Genomic DNA, 23,499 nt, shown 5'->3' with positions numbered 1-23,499 from the left:
ACACAAAATAAAACAAGCGTCATGAGATGTTTTTTGTTGTTTTGAATAATATCAGCTTGAGTTTTTAAAGCCATGCATTCTGACAACAACACAACATAATTTTAAATTAATATGATCAGACTCTTCTTAAAGTAAACGTCCACACATAAACACTCAGATCAGTACTATACAACAAATTATATCATTCAAATGTAAATAAAAATGAATGAAAAAAAATGTGTTTATGGAAAAATACATTTCTTTGCTCTTTCTTTCCAACATAAAAGTGAGCAAAAAGAACCGGTGACAGTATCATGCAGACGACACTAGAGGTCAGTGTTCAAAATGATAACTAATAGAGGAGATCAACATGAACAAGCTAGCATTAGAAGAAAAGTTACTTGGACAACAGCTCTTGATCTGGTGTCCTTAAAGCCTCGTAATGACAAATGAAAGTTTAGAGAGTTTATTAATACACACACAGATCAGGTGACTTGACCTGACATGCACTAGATGAAAGAAGATAAGGTGTCACATGGTGTTAACACAACAGGTGTTTAAATGAACCAGTAACCCACTTTATTAATATCTATACAGGGCCGTGTCCACGTTTACATTTAGATTATTTACCTCTTCTAACTTCAACTATTATATCTACTTTATAACACAGGATAATGGAAACCTACTTAAAACTTAGCTTAATTTGGTAACTAAACCAAAAGATGTTCAAAATTCTCCATTTAAAGTATTTAAAAATACAATAACAGCAGCCTTTTGCAAAAAAAAAAAACCCAGACTATTCCCTTTTTTTTTTTAAATTTAAATCCCAGTGCTACTTTAGACAAGCCAATTGGCTAATCACAGTCATGATTATGTCATCATGAGTTTCGGGGTGGTATCTGGGTTGGCCAATCAGATTTCAAGGGTCCCGCCCCTGTGTATGTTAATTATGGCCAATGTTAACGTCATAACAAATACATGTTTGCTGAAATGAGTTCAAATGTTGACCTCTAACATTAACTTTAAAAGACAAACACAAATAATTTGCTTTTGGAGATGATTTAATCACAACACACATGTTTTTTATAACCTGCATAAATTAAATGATCAATATCTCTAATTCAAAAAGTTTTATTCAGCTTCGCACTAAACAAATATTAAAATACACCTTTTGCTGTTACCACTTTAAAAAAAACTATAGATAAAAAATATGTAAAATAAACATACTTATGATTTAATGTCAGTATTTTATAAGTGATAGCTCTAATTTATCTCTGAACTGTGACAGTATAAATATTTCTTTCACTTTAAGAATGTGATAATTGGACTTTATGAGGTTATTCTGGTTCAAACTAATCTTGACAAACAGTCCAGGAAACACATTTTAATGCAGTTATTATATAAAGCAGCACAATCATGGTGGCTGTTTAAACCAACAAAACAAAAGTCACATTCTTCAGGAAAAGAAACTGTCCTTGCTTGTTTTGTGCCCTTGATTTTATTACTAGCTCAGTACCCACACACAAATAAAACATAGAGAATAAAGCACACACACCGCCTCTGACTCAAAGTTTCATCATAACAGAGATGAGAGCTCCACTTGTGGTTCACTTTAGCTCTGACAGAGAAGGTTTTTCATTTCCCCGCTCGGTGCTCACGTCTCTCAGTCACACGAGCCATCTTTCCATCCATCCTTCCACCTCTCGTCCACTCGGGAGCAGTCGAACTCTGGCTTGCCTAATCGAACGTTAATGTCATTGTGGATTCCGCAGAACCACTGAGAGAGAGCATGGCGACTCCTGGTGTCTGGCTGGTTGGTTTTTAATCTGTGGAGAGGAACATTTTATTTTCTTGTGATAAAAATTAACATAAGAAGAAGAGGCTTGATGTGTGACTGTCTAGAAGGAGCAGCGTGGTCCTACCTGCCCCTGAGATCTTCTGCACATTCATCACAGGGGAAGAACTTGGAGAAAAGGTTGATAAATTGCCCCATCTCTTGCTGCTGCGTGGCCGACGGACGGTCGGGGTAATACGCTGCCATAGTGTGCAGGAAAGACCAGGTGTTACGTCCCAACTCTCCCCTGTCCAGTGGACACTCAGGATCTTGTTGGGACTCTGTCTCTGCAGCTGTGGTCTCCTGTACAATCATAAAGAAATCAATGTAACATATAAAGAGGAAAAAGCAAAATATGAATACTGAACAGAGACGAAAGCATCCGGAAACGTTTGTTGTAGTGGCTTTGAAGAAAGACGTACTTGTACTGCTTGCATCTTTACCTACAGAGCTGAATCACCACGGAAGCTGGAAAGATTGTTTGTTGTATGTAGACTACTTTTAAAATTCCTTTAAATAGTGTTAAAGATTTGGATGACACCTGAGAAAACTGTAGGAGGAAGAAATCTTATTTTTTCAAAAAAGATTTTGCCTGCGTTTCTTGTTGTTCTGATGTGCCATCTGACTTCGCCTATATTCAAGACCCTCCCCTTTCTATAAGAGGCTGACACCACGAGAGCGGCCTCATTAATGATGCCTCCCCCATATAACACTGACTCTCATCAAACCCCACCGTCACAGAATAGGACAAATTGTATGCGTTACATTAGCACAGTGTTTTACAGCGTAAGCCAAACCTCACAAGAAACCTTACTGCTCTGGATGGAGCATGAACACGAAGAAGTTCACTTAGGTGGTGAAGTGCTGAGCCATTTAGTGATTTAAAAGCCAGAAGTAAAGCAATTTAAACCTGTCACGAACAGGAAGCCAGTGGAGAGGACGAAGCACAGGGGTTATATGGTCCTTCTTTTTTGTGCCCATTAAAAAAAAAGAGGGAGTAATACATATAGTTTAAATGTATTTCAAGTTTATTTTATGTGGACGGAGCGATTACATTAAACAAACCAGATGCATTGATTTGAGTGTTTTAGCACATGTGCTCATTTGAAACACTTGAAAGAATAAAACATCTAGAATAGAAGAAAAAGGAAAGAGACTAGAATAAAAAAACAAAAACAAACAAAGAATAAAACAACAATAAAAAGCCCCACATTTGTTTCATCCTAAATACAGAATTAGTTTGTGTTTAAATATTATGTTTTCTGGTCAAGCCAACCTGCAGGACAGTAACCTGACCTTTGACCTCTCACCTGTGCAGCAGCTGTCACCTGTTTCTTCTGGACCTTCATCCACGATTTAAAGTCCGTACAAGCCCTGCATGGCTTCTTTTTCACATCCCCGGTTTGCTCTTGCTCTTTACTCGAGCTTTCCTCAGGTGATCTCCCGGCTAAAGTGAAGGGGAAACCTTCAAACCCGGGCGGGTTGGAGGCTGAGGATCCTCTCGGCTGTGTGGGCGCAGCCATGTTCGCTCTTATCTAAGAACTCCTGTTTGACCTGCAGTCAACTTTCAACCACACGTCAAGTTATGTCCCGCCGACTGGACGCATTGTCGCCCCTTCTTATAAATATGTAATATTTCCTTCAACCTTGCAGATCATCATGTTTACACTGCACACTTCCTGGTTGATGTGAGCGTGAACTTAAACAGGGCACATTTTCCTTGTTTCCGCACGGACCGTTTGAAGGTACGGAGCCTCTTCCGGGTATGTGACGTCAGATCAATGTTTATGCAGCGGAGTGCAGCATCTGTCGGAGTGTAAGTTCCTGTTATTTATTTTACAACAGTTTGATTTTTAAAGTTGACATCGCCTGTATTGTATATGTAAATCATGCATTCAAAGCTGCTGTTCTGTGCTGGTTGTTGGTCACCGTGTAGTCAGACAGTGTGATGTCTCCCGCTCGGCCCTGTGTGTGCAGAGCTGCAGGTTAGTATCGATTGGAGGTCAGCAGAAGAAGCAGACCTCCTGCTGTTTTATTATGCTGCTCTGATTTAATAGTTTTATTTTGAAATGATCAAGACGTGTAGGCTACCTCTATGTATTTATCCCATTGTTGATATCCTGTATTTGTATTTAGGTTTCTTCTCCTTATTTATGATAATATGGATCTCTATATTGATCTAAAATATTTTATGAAGTATATATTACTTTGTTTAGAATAAATGTACATGTTATTATTTGCATGAACATAAACAGACAACAGGCTGTAAATACTGATGCTGATAATACTAGTGATATTAATAATAATGTAATATTCAGTGTATGGAAGAGATGCGTTAAGGTCAGGATTATGGTTCGTAAATGAACTAGGATGAATTAACTTGTCCTTGATGTGAATTGACGGCAGATGAACATATGAAGAAGTAACATTTAAAACAGAAAGACACAAAGAAGGCAAAAGAGCAAACAAACAAAAGGAATTCATGCTGACAAGTCATACATTGGTGGATAAGACGTTCTGTCTTCTTTCGGCCTCAGATTCCTGCAGCAGACAGTCATGACTTCTGTGCTGTCTGTTTCCAAGAAGCATTTCTCCATACAATACAAGTTATCCTCCTGGTTTCTGATATGTGATGTTTCTATCCGTCACTGCAGTACTGTTCTCATTCAGCTCCCGAATTGAATCAGCTGAATCTGTGTTTAATCTCTTTGCCTCAGTGTCTGCCCTGCCCATTTAATCGGAGCGTCAGGATTGGGAAGGGAAGTAAGGTGCTGCTGGTGCAGCGAGCCTTGCACACAAAAATGTCTGAAAGCCCAGAGAAAGGTGTCTCCCTGTCGGCTCAGGAGCTGAAGGAACAGGGCAACCGCCTCTTCCTGAGCCGCAAGTACTTGGAGGCTGCTGCCTGCTACGGCAGAGCCATAGTAAGGAGCCAGTGTAACAGTGGCCTCATTGTAGAACCCACGCAACATCCAACAATGCTCTTAAAGACAGTCTCAACTTTTAACACATCTGTCCTTGCAGTCCATGCTTTGATTGTCTCCCCTCCTGCAGACCCACAGCCCCTCTGTCCCAGCGTACTACACAAACAGAGCTCTGTGCTACGTGAAGCTGCAGCAGTATGATAAAGCTTTGGCAGATTGCAGACACGCTCTGGAGCTGGACAGCCAGTCGGTCAAAGCTCACTTCTTTATGGGGCAGTGCCACCTCGAGATGGAGAACTATGACGAAGCCATCGGTAACCTACAGAGAGGTGTGAGGCATCATCTAAAGCCTGATTCATCCGTAAAGACCCTAACAAAACTTTAGGGTGCAGTTTGTAAGATTTAGTGGAATCTCTTCTTTTTTTTTCCCCTCAAGCTTTTAACTTAGCCAAGGAGCAGCGGCTGAACTTTGGCGACGACATTCCCAGCGCTCTGCGGATAGCGAAGAAGAAACGCTGGAACAACCTGGAGGAGAAAAGGATCAACCAGGAGAGCGAGCTCCACGCCTACCTCACCAAGCTCATCCTAGCTGAGAAAAAGAGGCAGGTCGTGTGCGTTGACGTCAGTGATGTTGCTCTGGGATGCTTGAAAAATCAACAACCCTGAAGTAGAGTCTTTGCTGTATTTGACAGGGAACTGGAGGGCAGACAGAAACAGGAAGACAAATCAGACGACATCCGAATTCAACACAATGTGAAGGAGATCCACACTAAACATGTAGGTGGTTTATTTATTTATTTGGACCTGAGGCCATGTCACGTTGTTTGTAATCTACTCTTTAAATTATTTTAGTTTGGCTACAGTAGAGAAATAATGTATTTCAAGCCTCAGCAATAAAAATAAATCATTTGTGACCGAAAAATCTTCTTTTCTTTTTCCTTCTCAGGACAAGTTTCTTTCTGACATGGAGGAGCTGTTCTGTCAGGTAGACGAGAAGAGGAAGGTCAGTGTTTCTTAACTTGAATCTGTCAATATTTACTTCACTTTCTGGAAAAAAAAAAAAAGTCACTCCAAGGTGGCAGATATAGTTGTTAATGTTTGTCTTTAAGCTCTACTAAAGCTTAAGATGTTGCACAAACTGAGAGAGTACCAACATAGGCTGGACTTACACCTTAAATCTGACACCGAGCTTCTAGCAGGTCGAAGGACATTTTGAAAGATAGGAGGACGAGGAGGCGTCGAGGGTTCTCCTGGTTATTTGGTGCTACAGTAGCAACCTGTGATTTAATTACATTCCCTTAGAAATCTATGATGACTTCGATTTGTCACACATCTGTATAAATTTCAGTCAGTTTCACAACCAGCTAAAAACTATTCAGAGGAGCTTTAGGACGGAGCCTAGTGCACGGCTGCTGCAACGAGCCCCAGTTAACTCTTTGTCTGAAAAAGATTTTTAGCGCGGGTCAAAAGTAAAATTGTCTCCTAATGAAATCTTTCTTGTGGTGTTTTTGACAGAAGCGTGAGATCCCAGACTACCTGTGTGGAAAGATCAGCTTTGAGTTGATGAGAGAGCCCTGTATCACTCCCAGTGGAATCACCTACGACAGAAAAGACATTGAAGAGCACCTACAGGTAAAAACTCCACCACAGACGGACATAGAAATGTCTGAGGACGCCTGTGTGAAATGAATTGTGGTAGTGCTTCAAGGCTAAAATCGAGATGTCTGCTGTTGTCTTGCAGCGAGTCGGCCATTTTGACCCTGTGACACGCACACCTCTGACACAAGATCAACTCATCCCAAACCTGGCCATGAAGGAGGTTATTGATGCTTTTATTTTGGAGAATGGATGGGCGGAGGACTACTGACCAATGAGACAAAGGGAGGAAAGTCATTTTTCATAGGCTGCCCAATCTCCAAAACCTCCTTAAGGTGTGACTGTCTGTCTTATTTCTTTTACAGTCATGTGTATTTCCAAGTAACATGTGGCATCATCAAAGTGTATCCACTTCTTATATATCTTATATTTTTTTACCCTCTTTGGCCAAATCCCAACACCTTCCACTGACAGGCTCCGTGTCGTGTTCCTGGTAGGTGTGTGAATGCTGTTTTACATTTACCATCGAGTCCACGACGGCTGCGATGTGGACGTTTCATCACCATAATATGTTCTTTGTTTAAGTCCGTAATTCTGTGCACAGGTTCCTGTGGTACTTACCCAAACTTCAATGTGAACTCGGTGACGTGAAGGTTATGATCACTCCCCTAATGTTAACACATTCTTATTTTTCTATAAATTGAAAAAAGGAAGAAAAAAAAAATCAGCACAATTTCGGGTGTGACCGGAGAATCTCAAATAAGGACATTTTTAAGTGAAAAATAACACACACACACACACACACACATTCATTCATGCACTGCACAGCTGATGGTATCCAAGTCCATCAGGGTTTAGAAGCTGTAAGGTGGAGATTAGGATTGGACAGGTGTGTTTGTTTATGTGGGTTCGGGTAATTCACAGATAAAGAGGATATATAAAAAACAATTCAAATGACTACAGCGTTTTCCCATATCATGCTTGTCAATCAGTTTACTGATTTCCATTTACAGAGGAACTAAAGCTTGAGATTGACAAAGTGAGTTTTCAGTTCCTTTATTATTCAAAAGGTCGCTGTGTTCGACTGTGACAGCAGATTCAGTTTTTCTTCATCTCACCCCTGACTGTGCAAACAGCCCCTCTTTGTTATCATCTGTTTGTTTCATATGACTCCTTTTACTCACACCAGTAAGACCGGAGTTTACATGTTGTGTTTGTTTCCGGGCTGTCATGAAAAGATCAGAGTCTGAAAAAAGGAGACACACCCAGCAGCTGCACACCGAAGATTTAAGGCTGACTAGTTTCCCTGTTTCAGATTTATGTTTTTAAAAAATAACCAGTCTTTCGTCAGTATATTAAGTGAATAATCCATGCTGCGGCTCTTAGAGTTAACAAACTGCTGGCGACTATCAGTCTATGAATCAAAACTGCAACGCTGGAGTTGCTCTTCATTTTTAGTTTAAATGCGGGAAATTGTTGTGTTTGCTGGCAAACTAAAAGATAGGAAATCATAGCGCTGCAGCTAGAGAGGAAGGAGGCGTCCGAATGGTTGAAAACAAGTTTTTGATCTTGATTTAAAAATGTTTGGAGACAACTATCCTGTTCAGTAAGTGGTCTCTGATGATGCCTCGTTATGAACAAAAAAACTGAGTTCTTTCTTCTAAATTATTTTGACTTTCCTCTGTACATTTTTTTTATTCTTGTTTTTCAAAATGTTGTGTGTACTTATGTGAATGACCAGCCAGTGTGGTAAAGATCCTTATTGGGCAACAGCTGTATTTCTTCTTTGTTTAAGTTTATATATGTATTTGTTTCTATTATAACTGACAATTACAAAACACCATGACTCAATCAAGTGAAGGTCTGATTGTCTGCATGTTTCTGAGAGACTGTCAGGACAACCCAAGTAAATCGATATACAAACTTACTTCATGTCTTTGTTTAACTTCAACTATTCCAGACTGAACAGGAAGACTTTGAATGATCAATCTTCTGCACCTTAAAATGCACAATGTTTGAAATGTGATCAAATAAATGTTCCATGTTTTCTGTGTGTCTCTTTCTTTCCTCCTTTATCCTTCAGTCACTCCAGAAATGCATTTGGTGATCATTAATAAGTCTTTCTTAAGCCATGTTAGCAGCTCGGCCCGGATCACTGAGCCTCAGACTGACACTTCATAACAGCTGGGATTTCCATGTTATTAGCTAGAGTTAGCACTTACACCTAACTGAGCGATTATAGCTGCTGCGAGCCCAAAGTATATACTGATGAAGTACATACTAGATTAATTACATACTAGATGAATTACTTACTTAATAAAGCACATTCTACATGCAATGCATACTCGATTAAGTAGATACCACCATCTGACTTAATTAGGTACCTATGTAAAAATGTACATAATATGTGAAGTCCAACTTTCTGATGGACATAAATTCAAACTTAACCATAAAATAAATGTATGTAAAGTGTATTTATATAGCAGTTTTCAAAGACATCAGAGTGCTTTACAAGAATACAACATAGGCCTACAGAAAACAAAACAAGTAAAATAATTCAAATGCCACTAGTAATAATAACAGCAAGACAAGAGTGCATTCAATAAAAAAAAGTAAATAATCCAAATTCCTGGGCAGGTATGTGAGACCTTGTTAGTTTTCTGACTGCATATTTGTATCAATAGGTTTGCAAATACTTAAGTATGTTTGTCTCCTGTGTGACCTTTATGTAGTTTGTTTGTGCAACTGAATCCCCCTGACCTTCAACCGAGGCAGCGTTTCACGTTACTTTAAAACTTTATTACCTGATTCCCTTCTGTGCTCTTGACATAACTACTACAGCCACTAGGGGCTGCTGTCTGACAGGAACCAAACACGGGCCTTAATAAGCTGCTTGAACGATGATCTCTATGGGTCAGGCTCATTTTATGACAATATGTGTATCCCTTTATAACCTTTGATCATGAGTGAAAAAGAGAAATAATGTTATTTCTTAAATATGTTTTAACATTACTTGTTTGGAGCTGTGTCTCTGGCAAAGTCTAGATACTTAACCGAGCCTTCACTTTCTTTTAGGTACTTTACAAACTTCTGAGCATAGTAGTAGTTCCTCTGCAGTTGCTGCTGTACTCCACTGTCCCGGTCCCTTTAACCGTTTGAAGATGACATGCAAGGTGAGAGGTTATGGTGGTGGGCCTGCAACAGTGAAACTGTAACTCTCCTGGTCGATTTTTAACCTCCAAACAGTGTACCATTGAACCATTTTTTCCCCTTTGAATAAACTTTGTGTATTTCATTCAGAAAATGAAGCATTGAATTGTTTAAATTCTCCATATTTCAAATTCCACTACCAAAGCTACATAGTACATGTTTAAAATAATGTGTTTAAGAGTATTGGTAAAGAATTAATTTTGCAACAACAACAAAACAGTCAATAATTATGTGTCACTACAGACTTGATTTTAGGTGGAGCTATACTGTACTGTCTGATTGGTTGAGTACTTGTCATCCATGAAAGGTGGAAAATACTAATAATATTTATAGTCTTTGGACAAGAAACACTGAGGCTTACCACTGAGGTTTACATTTCTGTAAATATTTCTGTAGTTATTGTCAATATGATATATGTTAAGGAGTGTTTTGCATAGTGTGAAAGAAATATTAGTGTGAAATGTATTGTTACTGTGAACCGATAATAAACAAACAAACAACAAACACTGACGCGGAAATAACTAGTGGCTGTATTAACTCCACCTTCCTGTAATTCAAGTCGGGGCAAATCATCAAAATGTGAAAGTAAAGTATGTATTATGTAGCCTCTTTTGGTTTGTTTACCTGCACAACAGATCTAATTGGCTCTTTGAGTCCAGGCGAGCCATCCAATCAAAGGCCTCACGTTTGTTTTAACGGACATCTACAAAAGCTCGTGCACAAATGTTCCAGCATAACCACAGAGGGTGGAGAGGTTATCAGTCATTGTTGTTTTTTGCTCGACTCCACCCATCGGGAGTGTCTTTGTGCAGTAAACCGAGCGCACCAGTAAATTTAAACACGTCTCCGCGATTAGCCAATCAAGGCTTCTCTAAGTACTAGCCAGCCCGAAGGCATCCAATCAGGAGCGCCGATCTCTTTGTTGTTGGTGGTGACATGAAAATATTGTTGTTGCTGTTCTTGACTCGGTGGTGGGAGACAGGCAGGAAGGAAAAGAAGGAAGGAAGGACGGGGGGTTTGACGGTTCCGAGGTGTTAAATCAACTCAAATTTAATCTCTTTCAATTTGTTTCGACGTGTAAAAAAAGTGGCCATGTCTGTGAATATGGACGAGCTCAGACATCAAGTCATGATCAACCAGTTTGTTTTGACGGCAGGCTGCGCCGCCGATCAGGCGAAGCAGCTCCTTCAAGCGGCCCACTGGCAGTTTGAGGTGAGTGGACTTCACTGTGCACACAAATGGCTTCCTTTTCATTCTTAACTCTCAAGGCTGAGTCTAAACAGCGCTTATATACACCAGTGACCCCCCTCCGGGTCATTTTAAGGGGGGTACTGGCTGCCTGGTCGCAACCATGCGCTCCCGATAGCTAACAGCAGCTAAAGCTAGCAGCTCTGAGGACGTGGTACATCAGTCATCGGCTGTTTTCTGTTTACATTCCCGGCAGGAATCCACTGTGTCATTACCGAGCTCCACACTGTTGTTAGCTTAGCCGATGATAAGATAACCAAGCTTTTAATAATATTATTATTATTGTTGTTGTTATTAAGCACACCAGTCGCTGAAGGATGGACATTTTTTTGCTGTGGTTTGTTTATTGTTTATTGAAAAAAAAAACAATAATGAAACTTTATGTGTGACGTGTGAGCGTCAAATCACTGAGTCCATCTTGTCTGATAACAGGTTCTCATTCTCTCAGAGCAGTTATTACTCACAGGTTATAAAACTTCAGGTTTGGTTTGTTTGTTTGGCTCTCTTCGTCTAAAGCCCACAAGGTGATAAAAAAATGACCCCTCCCCTGCTTTTTTTTTTTTTTCAACTAATCCTTTAATCACATTTCCTGCTTGAGAGGAGTAAATGTGTTCAGTCAAACAGTGAGAAAAAAACAATCTGACTGTGTTATTAATTTATTTGGAGGGGTGGGGGTTACATAAGGAGAAAATAAGAGGCCAATCTCCCTGTTGTCACGTTGATCCTGTTCTGCTGAAGATGAACATATCATTTCAGCTGATTTTATAGACAGGCTGTCTTGTTTATTTCACATTTATTTAAAGCTGAAATAATGAATAGATAAAAAGTTATCCAGGTCTTTCACCTTGTAGAGTTGGTCTGAAAAACTCAACAGTCGTATTCAATGTACAAAGCATTCGTACATTCAAATAACTCCTTTTTATTGTTGACATTATATCCTATTTCACTAGATGTGTGTATCACTACATTGAGTGTTTATTGTTATTGCATGGCCTTGGGGAAAAGTCTTTACATTCCACTGCACATCTGTCACATGAGCATGTGACAAATACAAATCTTGAATTCCTTTTTATTATGGAGACGTTTAACTGTGTTTCGATTGATCAGTAAGGCCTCGATTACAAGTAATAAAGGATTATTTTATTTTGTTGCCCTTATAATCTCTACTGTAAATCTGCTCAACTATTAGAGCTGCTTAATGAAAGAGTACATATCTGAACTATATCATGTGGATATTTATTGAATATCTTGAACTGAAATTAAAGCATCACTTGATTAAAAAATGATGGATTTTAGTTTTAAAGTAGAAATGAACTTGTCCAAAGCAGTAGAAAATAAATAACTTGCATTTCTTGCACGCAGTGTTTACGTTTGACTTCTCTGTGTTCAGTGTCGTCTCTCCAAGCGTCATGTGTCTCGTGACTCTGACCTAAAAAATAATCGAAGTCATCGTTATGGGTAAGATTATGTTTGTTGGAGGTTCTAGATGTCGGTTTTGATTAATTTCTCGGCCCTATTTATCATTCAAGGGACTTTAGTGGTGTTTGAGACTTTTATTATGAAGTACAGTCACTTTGAAGAGAGTGAAGCAGACGCCGTTTATCAAGAAAAAAACACATCTTACTGTCTTTAACGTACACGTTCTGCTTCTGTCGGGATCCGTTGATAAACGTTGTCAGACACAAGAATAACAATCTGAGCTTGGCGGTGTAAAACAAACACTCTGATTGGATGTGTTTGAAAGTCGTAACAGCAGGTTTTATGTTCTCCAGCTCCAGGCGGCTATGAGAGAAATTCAGAGTATTTTGCCCGGGTTTAACAAGGCTGCTTTGATCTAAACTGCGATAAAACATGAAGGGCGACTCTGGACTTTCTATTGTCACCTGGATGGTTGAGATAAGAGGACAATAGTCTTCATACAAAATGGCTTCCTGTTTGTGACGTAAATAAAGCTTGAGGAACAGCTGACTGACACCTGAAGAAGCCTCCAGATGGTTCTGCTGCTCCGACCACTCCTCCATCTGCTTTAGTGAGCGATCTGTCGGTGCTGTGCGCTCGGTGTCGGGCCGCAGCCCGGCCAGGTGCTTCATCAGAGGGGCGGGAGGAAGAGGAAGAGGAGGAGGAAGAGGAGGAGACTTGGCTGAACTCCTCTCGGCCGGTTGTCAATGTTTGGACAGCTTGATTGACTCTGAAGTGCTGGACTTTAGAGAGCTGCTTTATTTAGTCCACAAATGGCTTGAAGTCTGTCAGTGCTCTTTCTTCTAAAACAGAAGAGTGGAGCAGGAGGCAGAGAGTCATTTACCTGAATGTTAAAGGACAGCCGAACACTCTGAACCTTTAAAGAGGACAAACGCCGACATTTGAAAGCAAAGATGCTGCTGGAGATAAACCAATAAACCCAGGCCCTATTCCTACATATCCTGGGGTCTATGTTTAATGAAAAGGTCCAAAAGTTTCCAGTAAATGTCTTCGGCCAGAAGCAGGGAGACGGACTGAATCCACTCGTACAAACCGGCGTGCTCAGAGTAGAAGTGCTTCTGTCAGTGACAGCTTGAAAGGATTTTGAAATGTTCTGCTGTAGTTTACTTTTCATACGGTGTAAATATTTATTTTATATTTCTTCGATATCTATTTATAGTTTATTATGCTGCTACCTTTAAACCAGTCCAACCATACATAACCATTCTTAACTTGAAATATAATAATAAATACATTAGTTGTACAATCACAATGAAGGCGTTCTATTCTGGTCTTCTAATGTTTGACGACATTATCTGACAGGAGAAATGATTTAGAATCATTAGATGAAAAACACGCGTTTGTTTGATAGGACCTCAAGATGTTAACATCACTGATTACAGAGTTAAAGGGAAACAAAATGAAGAAAACGTTCAACATGAGCACTTCAGGAGAAACTTCATTTTTTCACTCAAAACAGCCAAACAGTGATTTCAGATAATCAGAAAAAAGTATCAATATTCAGACTGATCATATTGTTGCTGAAACCTTTCAGTGATTGGAAACATCCAGACATTAGACCATGTGACCAATCCCCACCAACCAATAACCACAGATCTTCAGCGAGAGGAAGCCAGTTCAAGCACTTTTTATTTAATTTTTTTTTTATTTAGGACTTTCAGTTTTCATGTTACACCAACTTCTCCAAAATATCTTCAGCACGCCCAGTTAGTTCAGAAAGCAGAAGAATAAAACCGGAGACAAGTAACAAAAAGGATGTTTAAGCGCATTTCATGGGAATCCAAAAAAAAACTCTGAATGGACCTGCCTGCTCTGTGATTGGCTAATAATACCCCCTCTGGTGTGTGTGTGTGTGTGTGTGTGTGTGTGTGTGTGTGTGTGTGTGTGTGTGTGTGTGTGTGTGTGTGTGTGTGTGTGTGTGTGTGTGTGTGTGTGTGTGTGTGTGTGTGTGTGTGTGTGTGTGTGTGTGTGTGTGTGTGTGTGTGTGTGTGTGTGTGTGTGTGTGTGTGTGTGTGTGTGTGTGTGTGTGTGTGTGTAAGGAGAACAGGGTTGTGTGTTTTGTCTGTGGCCTCGCTGACACTGAGATCGTAGTAAACAGCCTGTTGGTCATTTCAGTCGGCGAGCAGTGACCTGATTTCTCTCGGCGCTCCGGGTGCGAGCCGAGGCTGAAGGCGTCTTCTGAACTCGGCTCAGCAGTTACCCGGGGGGGCCGCTCAGCTTTGGAGCATGCAGTCATACGGTGTTCAGAGGAATTTAAAGGAGCAGCGCGCTGGCAGCGTTTCAGCTGAACTTTGAAATGATTTCTCTGTGAAGGAGATTCAGGGACGACTTTGAAATGAATTTCACTTTCTGTTTTTGTTGTCACAGGTTTTGAAAAGTGACGACAGGATGATGGTGGTTTTCAGTGTGAGGGAGAAATCTGCTTTGTCGGCTGAGAACAAAAGAAACTGTTGTGTATCTCAACGGGGGCGGCTGGTGTTGTTTGTTTTTTTTCTTCCTTAAACGGCCCTAATATAGATATATATATATTTTTATAAAAAGGGCGGCAGTCGCTCAGTCTGTAGGGACTGGGGTTGGTAACCGGAGGGTCGCTGGTTCGAGTCCCAGTCTGTACCAAAGATGGAAATTTGTCTGGTAGATGGAGAGGTGCCAGAGCACTGCCGGGGTGCGTTCCATCTCGAAAGTACTCGACTCATCAGAAGTTTAATCGAATGGTTTCATGTAGAGAAATACATTTTTACCTCTTTTTTAGTTCCTTAAAATGTAAATAGTTTGCTGTTTGTAACACCTCGTCTTCATCTGTGTGAGTTACAGGTGAGCCTCGAACACACTCCCTTCAGGTCTTTTCTAAGCTGCATTAGTTTGTCTTTGTGTTGTTTCGTAACTTCCGACCGACTGAACCATCCCTCGCAGACACACAAACTGAAGGTGTGTGTGTGTGTGTGTGTGTGTGTGTGTGTGTGTGTGTGTGTGTGTGTGTGTGTGTGTGTGTGTGTGTGTGTGTGTGTGTGTGTGTGTGTGTGTGTGTGTGTGTGTGTGTGTGTGTGTGTGTGTGTGTGTGTGTGTGTGTGTGTGTGTGTGTTCACAGCGACAGGAAATGTTTAGGGACAGAGTGACATCACCGAGTGGCGTTCTCCAGATCTGCTTTAGAGAAACTGGGCCGAGGAGAGAGAGAGAGAGAGAGAGAGAGAGAGGAGTGGCGTGGCGTGGTAACGCTCGGCAACCACCTTCGTGGCTTTGATTATGTGTGTCACGTTGTACGGCACACATTCCTGCACTCCTGCTGCTGTTGTCAAACAAGCAGAGCGCGAGGGGGGGACACACACACACACACACATTCATTGAAGTGTTGGCATTAAGAGGCCTCCTCTGAGGGGGGAGGAGACGAGCTCACACTCTTATCTGACACTACACAGGCTTCAGTTTGTCCACGTTACGTGCTCGTCACGTTTGACTGTCCACGTTAGCAAGCACAAGTGAAATATTGACTCAGTGCTTCATCTCAGGACATTTAACATATTTGAGAAATTCAGCGAAGACATCCAGTGTGTCGACTTTGGCTAACGTCTTTGTGTGGATGAGGAGAGAAGACGCGCGTTAGCAGTGTCTCGTTTTTGTGCCAGAGAATCATTTTTTCCGCGCGGCTCAAAGTGTTGTTTTGTCTTTCGAGCAGGAAGAAAGTTCATCAATGCGACTGATGCAACCTGTTCCCCACTTTGTGTTCTCGAAGCGAAGCATCATGGGGATTGGTGTTCTTAGTGTCTGCGTACCTTTTTTTTTTTTTTTTTTTAGTTCTCGAATGTTTCACGTGTTTTTGTTGGAGCTGGATTGAAATGAAGTGTCGTCCATCTTTTAGAAGCTTCAAACAGCTCACGGTACGTCTGAAGAACATGTCAGAACATGTCAGAGCACCCGGAAACGCACAGTTATAGGGCCGTGAAGAGGAGTCGTAAAGAATGGACTCAAAGGCGCTGAGTTTCACATCGGCACCGTGAGCGTCAGCAGCTGTAGAGCAAGATTTAGAAAATGAGGACGCTCCAATGTCTTCTTCAATCGGAGGTGTGGAAAACATTTTTGGCTTCAAGACAGAAAATGTAAAAAAAGATAAAAGACAAAGACAAAAACTGTGTAAAAGTATTGCAAGAAGACGGGAACCAACATGGTACAGCGTTTAACGGACGCCACGACGAGAAGCTCGGATCACCTCCTCTTGTTGAGAGACAGTCGGGTTAGCATCCCCCTAAAGGAATCTTTTTCAGTCCTCCATTTGCCGACAGTCTCATTTTGTGAACTCAATCGTGTCGTGACTTTAGTGAATCGTTGCACCAGTACGCAATTCTAAACCCTGACCTTTAATGTCCTCGCACTACGCTCCGTCTGCGCCGCGGGTTTTGCTCCGTCGGACAGAGCGTGCGCGCGCTGCCGCGTCTGGACGACACGATGACGTGAGAACAACGAGAGGAACGTGGCGCCGGCACGCTCCTGAGACGGAGCGCGGCGCTCGCTGTGTAAACGCAGTCGTTGGCTACATGAGTGTGTGGAAAACACAGGGCCGTGACTTCTTTGGCCACTTCCGTAGAGCAAGACGCGAGCTGGACTGTAAGTAGCTTCAACGTAGAGGTTCAAAGAAAACCCCGGATCAAATGGATCGCAGGACGATACCGATAAGTATTCCCTCGCACGGGGAGCGTTGGAGTGTTCTGAACACGTTGAGCCTGAGACATTAAAGAGGCCGAAGCGAACAGACTCCCAGTCAGCGTCCTGTTATTTAGGCTGGAAAGTGAAAACTTGAACAGGACGCTCAGTGTTTTCCATGATGCTCATGAATCACTCTCCAGTCACACAGAACACGGTTTGTTTTGGCTGCGTTTGTTATCGGCCTTTTGTTTCCGTCTCTCAGAGGTCACCGAGTGTGTATTTTTTTTTTTTTTTTTTTTTTTTTCTCCTCTGGCCTTGACTGTGTTCACAACAAAGAGGAACCAAACAAGAAGCCAACTCATTTCCTTGTTTGTGCAGCGAGGCGGCCACGCCACACTTGTTTACATTTTTACAACCTGCTCGGCTTTTTTCTCAGTCGGCTTTCTTAACTCTCCTGCCAGACAGACTCTGAGAACGAGCATCTGTGTCGCAGTGTTCTCCCAGTGTGTTTGTGCTCATGATGATAGAAAATACACGGTTGTTGTTGTTGTGTTTCACAGAAAAGAAGAGGTGTGGAGCTTTTCACGTTTCACATCATCCACATCTCATGTTTTCACTTCTTCATACTTAGCATTTGTGATGTTTTTGACCTCAAGCTTTTAGTCTGTTGGATGGTAAAATAAACATTTTTCTGTTTCATGATTCTTTCCACTTTTTGTTTAGGGACATCTGGTGTTTCAAAATGTAAAACCTGTTGTTTTCCTGGTATCTGTCCGTTAGCTATTAGCTGATTTGAAAAGGCCTCTCGGTGGTCAAAGGGGCCTGTTTGAGATAATAGTTTGAAACCCCCCCAGCTCACATGGGGGGGCGGGGGGGGGGTCGGCCCCTCCTCCTCTGTGTGGTCAAAGGCAGACAGAGGACAAGTTTGACTCCTCTACTTCCTTATGTTTTCTAATCGAAATAAATCACATGATCATAACACAATCTCTCTCTCTCTCTCTCTCTCTCTCTCTCTCTCTCTCTCTCTCTCTCTCTCTCTCTCTCTCTCTCTCCTGCAGACGGCCTTAAGCTCCTTCTTCCAGGAGGCCAACATCCCCGGTCACCACCACCAGATGGTAAGTGCATTTGGTTCCTCTTGAAAAAAAAAAAAAAAAAAAAAGGTATGAGACTTAAGACGTGTGTCTGAGTGGAGGCTGACAGACTGAATCCCTGAGCTGGGCGGAGGGCTGCATGCACCCACTGACCTACTGGGCTGAATGCTGGGATTCATGCAAGCAGCAGGAATATCAGCAAGTTCTCGGGATGTCCCGATACAACTTTTTCACTTCCGGTACGATACTGCAGCCTTGACTATTGGCCGATACGGATATCGATCTGATACGATATTAGCGCGAATCATACATACTTTTAGGACTTATTTTGAAGTGTGGAATGTTAGAAAAGACTTGATCAAGGGATGTGACTTAAACAGTTTACTGATTGGAGCGCTAATATCAGAGATTTCAAATCCGATAAAATCCGGACAGATGTTCATATCGGAGAAGGTTCAGCGTTTTCTCCACGAGGAAAAAAAACACAAACCACAAACCAGAGCTCAAAAGATGCTTTAAAAGCCGGTTTGAGTGTCGGGCTTGGTTTGTGTTTTTTTTTTTTTTGTGGAGCGCTCAATATCCCCACGCCCCATGAACTAACCAACGTCTTCATCTTAAAGAGCCGATTCATAACAAAGGTAGAGAAAGGTAAAGAAGGAAACGTCACATGTTGGGCTTTACTATCACAGAGTCTCTGTTACTGATGATCACTGGAAACTCTTCACAGAACATTTGGACTGATCCGGCACACGGGCGAGCGTGCCTGTTTTAAGTGTCCGTCTGCTGTAACAGGGCGTGTGCGGACATGATCCCCGTTAAATCTCTAATTGCAACTCTGTAAGACAATAATTACAGACTCATGAGGAGGATTCGCTTCACAAATGAAACGAATAATTGTTCTGTCTCTGTAGACCTGCGTCATCGCACACACACACACACACACACACACACACACACACACACACACACACAGAGCTGTCTGTGTCCTTGGCTCGGCGCTGCTTATGCAATCCTGTTTTCTTAACTGTGAATGTCTGCAAAACTCGAACCGACCACGCTGCATCCTGGGATCTGTCCGGTCCTGATCACGCAGCAGCCGCATGTCGACACAGTTTGTGTGACCTCCTCGGGCTGCTCCTGTGTTGGTTTAAAAAAAAAAAAAAAAAAAAAGCCTCTCTGTTGATCGGCGTGAAGCTTGTTGGAGCTTGAAAGAAGCGAGGGAGTGTGTGAGAGAGGCAGTGGCTGGGCTTTGTTATTATTTTGGGTGCAGCGAGGTGACATCATTCCCTTCAAGGCCTCGCTGTGTGTGTGTGTGTGTGTGTGTGCCGGTCTGAAAGAAGGAGGGGAGCAGCCATAAACAAGAACCCTTCCATCCCCCCCTCCTCCTCCTTTAACTGTCCCAACATGGCTCCAGGGTCCTTCATGTTGGGACCGATGGAGGAAGAAGGAAGTCAGTGCAGCAGCAATAACAAGCTCTCCATCTCTCTGCTCACAACGACTTCTGTCAGAGGAGGAGGGGACGCGCTCTGAAAGAACAACTCAAAGAAGGTTGAGGGGAAAAAAGACTCCGGAGAGTTGAGTCCGGTTTGTTTTGGTGAAATCAGACGGTGAAATACGAGTGGATGTTGTCATGGCGACATGATTTACTGGTGGACATTTTAAAACCTCCGTTCAGGTTGTTTTTTTGTTTTTTTTTAAGGGCCGTTCCCAGGCGACTAAATCGAGACTCACCGACCAGTCTAAAGTTAAAGAGTCGAATTTAAAGTGTAAAACTTTGACCTTCGCAAACAGCGCCACCACATGGAGTCGTGAAGTAGTGACGAGGCCAGTCACACATCGTATCACACGGGAAAACAATAGCGTTTATATTCGTTTAATGTTCACAATAATGTGACCTTCTCACCTTGGTAGAAACGACAAATGAACGCCATTATTTTCAAAATATTCGCCATGTTGTCAAGAACCAATGAGACACTAAACTCTGTCGCGTACGAACGTGCCTGTAGCTTTAAGATAAACAACGATTAGAAGAGATAAACGCTCCAAAGAAACGGAGACTGACGAGGAGGAGGCTCTGACAACATCGTGACTCAAGTGGAGAACGGGTTCAGTGGCATGTTGATGCGTGAGGGTCATGTGTTTGTTGTGTCTGTGTGTGTGTGTGTGTGTGTGTGTGTGTGTGTGTTGGGTACACGCCGTTCTCTCCCCGTGGCTCGACAAACGCTCATGAGACGTGTTATTGTTTGTACACACACAGCCGGCCGGAACACCGGCGCTCCCCGAGGAGCCGAGCCACATAAACGTCTGTGTACACTTGAATCCTCAATGAGTCATGTGTCGATGGAGCTGACAGCATGTTGGTTAACGAGTAATAACTGATTAGAGTCAGTGTCAATCACATGGGCTGTGAGACGGTTTAAAGATCAGATCTTTTCTTTGTAGGCACAAAATCAGGTTTGAATAAAGTGTTGTGTTTAAGGAGTCAAAGACGAGAGGACAGAAGAACCTGCTCACCTCTGACTCGGCTGTCACGTACGTGTCTTTAAATCGTTCCGTGTCCATCCACGTTCAGTGTGTCCGCCGCTTGTGCTTCATGCCGATAAATTATGGTGCGTTTTTAATTTGCCAGTGGAGACAGAGGTTGGAGGTGATTGGCTGGAGGAGAGCGGAGGCGTGGCCAAACAGAAGTTTGTTTTGGTTTCTTGCCGAGTGCTCGAGAGCGACACCTACTGGACCCGACAGTCACACCGTCCTCCTTTAAAAAGTGCAAAAACAATCTCAAGAGTGTGAAGTAAGTTAGTGAAGTACAGAGTGAACCAAAGAGCCGTTTAGATCCCTGAAACCAACATGGCTGAATATCCGAGCTCCTCGGCTCATCCCCGGAGTTTATAATCCCAAAAGTTTCAAACAGATTCTGTTTCTGCTGAGACTCTTTTTCATTTGTGCCTTTTATTTATAAATTAAAAAAAAAAATCCAACTCATGTCAAAGAATCCCAGCAGATGATTTCAATGTGGACAGAATCGGGACTGTTGAGTGGATGTGAATGGCAGCAGCTCTCTTCTCTCGGCGTGGTGCAGACCAGGTGGAGAAAGCTTCTCGGGGTTTTTCGAGGACTCGGGAGAGAGATGATGTAAAAGCTGAAGCACAGCTGAGGCAGAAACAGAGCTGATGTGATCTCTTTAATATTTGATCATCTTTTAAAACATTGAGCAGAGTCATCACACACTCCCATCTACTTTTTTTTTTTTTTCATGCAGGTTCAAAACAGGATTCACAGTTTGAGTTTTTAATGTGAAAATATGAAACAAGACTGCGTGTGTGTGTGTGCGTGTAAATATCTAAATGTGTTTGGTCTAAATATAGCTAATTTCTTGCACAGCTGACAGCCCCCCCCCCCCCCCCCCCCACACACACACACACACAGCTCCTTCCTACCACTCCTCTATTTCTGCCTGCTACCTGATCTGTGATGTGTGTGTGTGTGTGTGTGTGTGTGTGTGTGTGTGTGTGTGTGTGCGTGCGTGTGTGTGTGTGTTTAATTGATGTGGTCACTGAAGACTTTTGCCATTTCACATCGTGTCTCGGCTCCACACACTGACGAATCCTACAACTCAAAAGTTTGAGGTCACAAACATTTAGTTCAATAAATAAATAAAGTTTCAGATTGAACAAACGGAGGAGCCTGAGCACCGAACTTACATATTTCACCCTCCTGTTTATTTCCTTTATTTATTATTGAGATTTATTTTGGGGGCTTTCATCCCTTTAATTGATGGGTCAGAAGATGAGAGAGAGAGATGCAGGAAAGGAGATTTGAACCCTTGTTCGCCCACTTAGAGGACGATATGACCTCCATGTGTGAGCGCCCCAGATATTCAACACTTTACGAGATGTGATTTTGTCGACATGTTAAAATTGATACTCGCCGTGTTTTGAAATGTGACACCCGCAGGATTTCTCAACCAGGGACGAGTTCAGTCCTCTATTTACAGTCAACTCGTTTGTTTACACACACTGGTTTGATTGACACACACACACACACACACGAGCTGCCAGCACTTGTTTGTAAATCATTTTAATTTGCAGACTTCATACAGACCAACATGAAGCATGATGTTCTAACTTCTCTCTCTTCCTTCCTCAGATGTGCACTCCCAGAAACACTCCCGCCACGCCGCCAAACTTCCCCGACGCCATCACCATGTTCTCCAAGCTGCGGGCGTCAGAGTGCAGCTCCAGCGGCCCCTCCCAGGTATCGATGGCCGGCTCTCCCCCGGCCTCCTCCTCCTCCACGTCAGGTTTCGGCTCCTTCTGGGCGTCCTCGCCGCCCAGCCACCAGCCCGCGTGGCTGCCCCCGTCGTCGCCCACGGGCCACCACATGCACCATCACCACTACCACCACCATCACATGCAACAGACTCCCATGTGGCCCCCCGTCTCTCAGCCCAGCGCCGCCCAGCAGCCCCCCGTCGTGTCGGCTCTCCACGGCCAAAGATGAGACCGAGCGATGGGCTGCTGGGGGGGGGGGGGGGGCTGGGGGTCGCTGGGGGTCGCTGGTTCAAGTGTAGCTGAATGAATCTGTTTTGCAAATGGGGAGTCTCGGGTTTATATGAAATGAGAGGACATTGAAAAAGACAGAGACTCGCTGGTTTCCTCTCTTGTGTTTTTTTTTCTAAAGTGAAGACGAGCAGGTTGGACACTTTCCCTCTCTGCCTTCATCACCAGTCAGCACCCACAAACACAAACTCTTTCTATAGTCATCAAAGGAAACGTGGCCGGGACGCCACACAGAGCGCAGAGGTGCCACGATACCTGACAAACTGCTTTGGTATTTCTTTTTTTTTTTTTTTTTTTTAAGAAACATTTTTCCACGGGGTTCAGGAACAATCTCGCAGCAAGTCGGCAATAACCAGCAGATAAACAGACGCTCAGGCATGAAGCGGCTCAGACAGAAGTTTTTGTTTCAGTTTGGACACAGAAGGGGGAAACGGACTGAAGGAGGATGATCGACGCTGAGCGCACGTGTGACTCAACAGACACCCACACACCAAACAAACATCTGGTAAATAAGAATACAACTCCTGATGTTGACTTAGCATCTCTCCAGCTGATCTCGAGGTATCTCCAGGATCTCTGGAACCAGCCTGACTGCTGGAGAGGACGTTACTGTAAGATCTGGATCCATGGATGAGATTATGAATGAATTCTTTTTTCTTTTTTTTTTTTTTTCAAAGTAGTCACTGTCCGCGTTTATGAAGCAAATTTACCAAAACGAAAGGAAAGGTAGCGATAGGGCAGAAACATTGTTTGTTCACTTACTTTTTAACATTTCTTTTTTTAGACACAGGAAGTGAACGATGTCAGAGACTTAATGATCGTTAACATTTTTTTACTCTTTTTATTCGACAGTCCTCGTGCTGCGGATGCTCCGTCACTTATATCGAGTCGTTTTGTTCTTCTTTAGGCTAATTCAAGATTATAATGATGTTTACATTTTTATT

The 23,499-nt window shown here is 42.5% G+C and overlaps 3 protein-coding genes across 5 annotated transcripts; 2 read left to right on the top strand and 1 right to left on the bottom strand.

Annotated features, from left to right (window-relative positions):
* Positions 1 to 1,022: 1,022 nt before the first annotated feature.
* Positions 1,023 to 3,340, bottom strand: gfer (growth factor, augmenter of liver regeneration (ERV1 homolog, S. cerevisiae)). Its single transcript, XM_079366123.1, has 3 exons — positions 3,124 to 3,340; positions 1,902 to 2,116; positions 1,023 to 1,805 (listed from the first exon to the last, which is right to left on the bottom strand). The coding sequence occupies exons 1-3, from the start codon at positions 3,334 to 3,336 to the stop codon at positions 1,643 to 1,645; spliced, it is 591 nt and encodes a 196-aa protein (XP_079222249.1). The 5' UTR covers positions 3,337 to 3,340; the 3' UTR covers positions 1,023 to 1,642.
* A 204-nt stretch (positions 3,341 to 3,544) lies between these two features.
* LOC306838126 (E3 ubiquitin-protein ligase CHIP-like) lies at positions 3,545 to 8,377 on the top strand. Of its 3 annotated transcripts, XR_013781037.1 has the most exons (9): positions 3,545 to 3,629; positions 4,531 to 4,734; positions 4,865 to 5,063; positions 5,171 to 5,336; positions 5,427 to 5,511; positions 5,681 to 5,737; positions 6,250 to 6,366; positions 6,476 to 6,665; positions 6,805 to 8,377. XR_013781037.1 is itself a non-coding variant. In XM_079366105.1 (8 exons), the coding sequence occupies exons 2-8, from the start codon at positions 4,615 to 4,617 to the stop codon at positions 6,599 to 6,601; spliced, it is 870 nt and encodes a 289-aa protein (XP_079222231.1). In that variant the 5' UTR covers positions 3,545 to 3,629; positions 4,531 to 4,614; the 3' UTR covers positions 6,602 to 8,377. The 3 variants fall into 3 exon arrangements, 2 of the variants coding, with proteins under 2 accessions (XP_079222231.1, XP_079222232.1); XM_079366105.1 differs by having other exon boundaries at positions 6,476 to 8,377; XM_079366106.1 differs by lacking the exon at positions 3,545 to 3,629 and adding an exon at positions 3,640 to 3,798 and having other exon boundaries at positions 6,476 to 8,377.
* Positions 8,378 to 10,301: 1,924 nt separating this feature from the next.
* Positions 10,302 to 22,543, top strand: ubald2 (UBA-like domain containing 2). The gene is made up of 3 exons (XM_079366125.1): positions 10,302 to 10,752; positions 17,964 to 18,020; positions 22,143 to 22,543. The coding sequence occupies exons 1-3, from the start codon at positions 10,633 to 10,635 to the stop codon at positions 22,494 to 22,496; spliced, it is 531 nt and encodes a 176-aa protein (XP_079222251.1). The 5' UTR covers positions 10,302 to 10,632; the 3' UTR covers positions 22,497 to 22,543.
* Positions 22,544 to 23,499: the final 956 nt, after the last annotated feature.

The sequence above is a fragment of the Symphodus melops genome (assembly GCF_947650265.1).
Source record: "Symphodus melops genome assembly, chromosome: 17".
Taxonomy (NCBI): domain Eukaryota; kingdom Metazoa; phylum Chordata; class Actinopteri; order Labriformes; family Labridae; genus Symphodus; species Symphodus melops.
The sequence above is the reverse complement of the archived record's forward strand: the minus strand, read 5'-3'. Positions and strand labels throughout refer to the sequence as shown.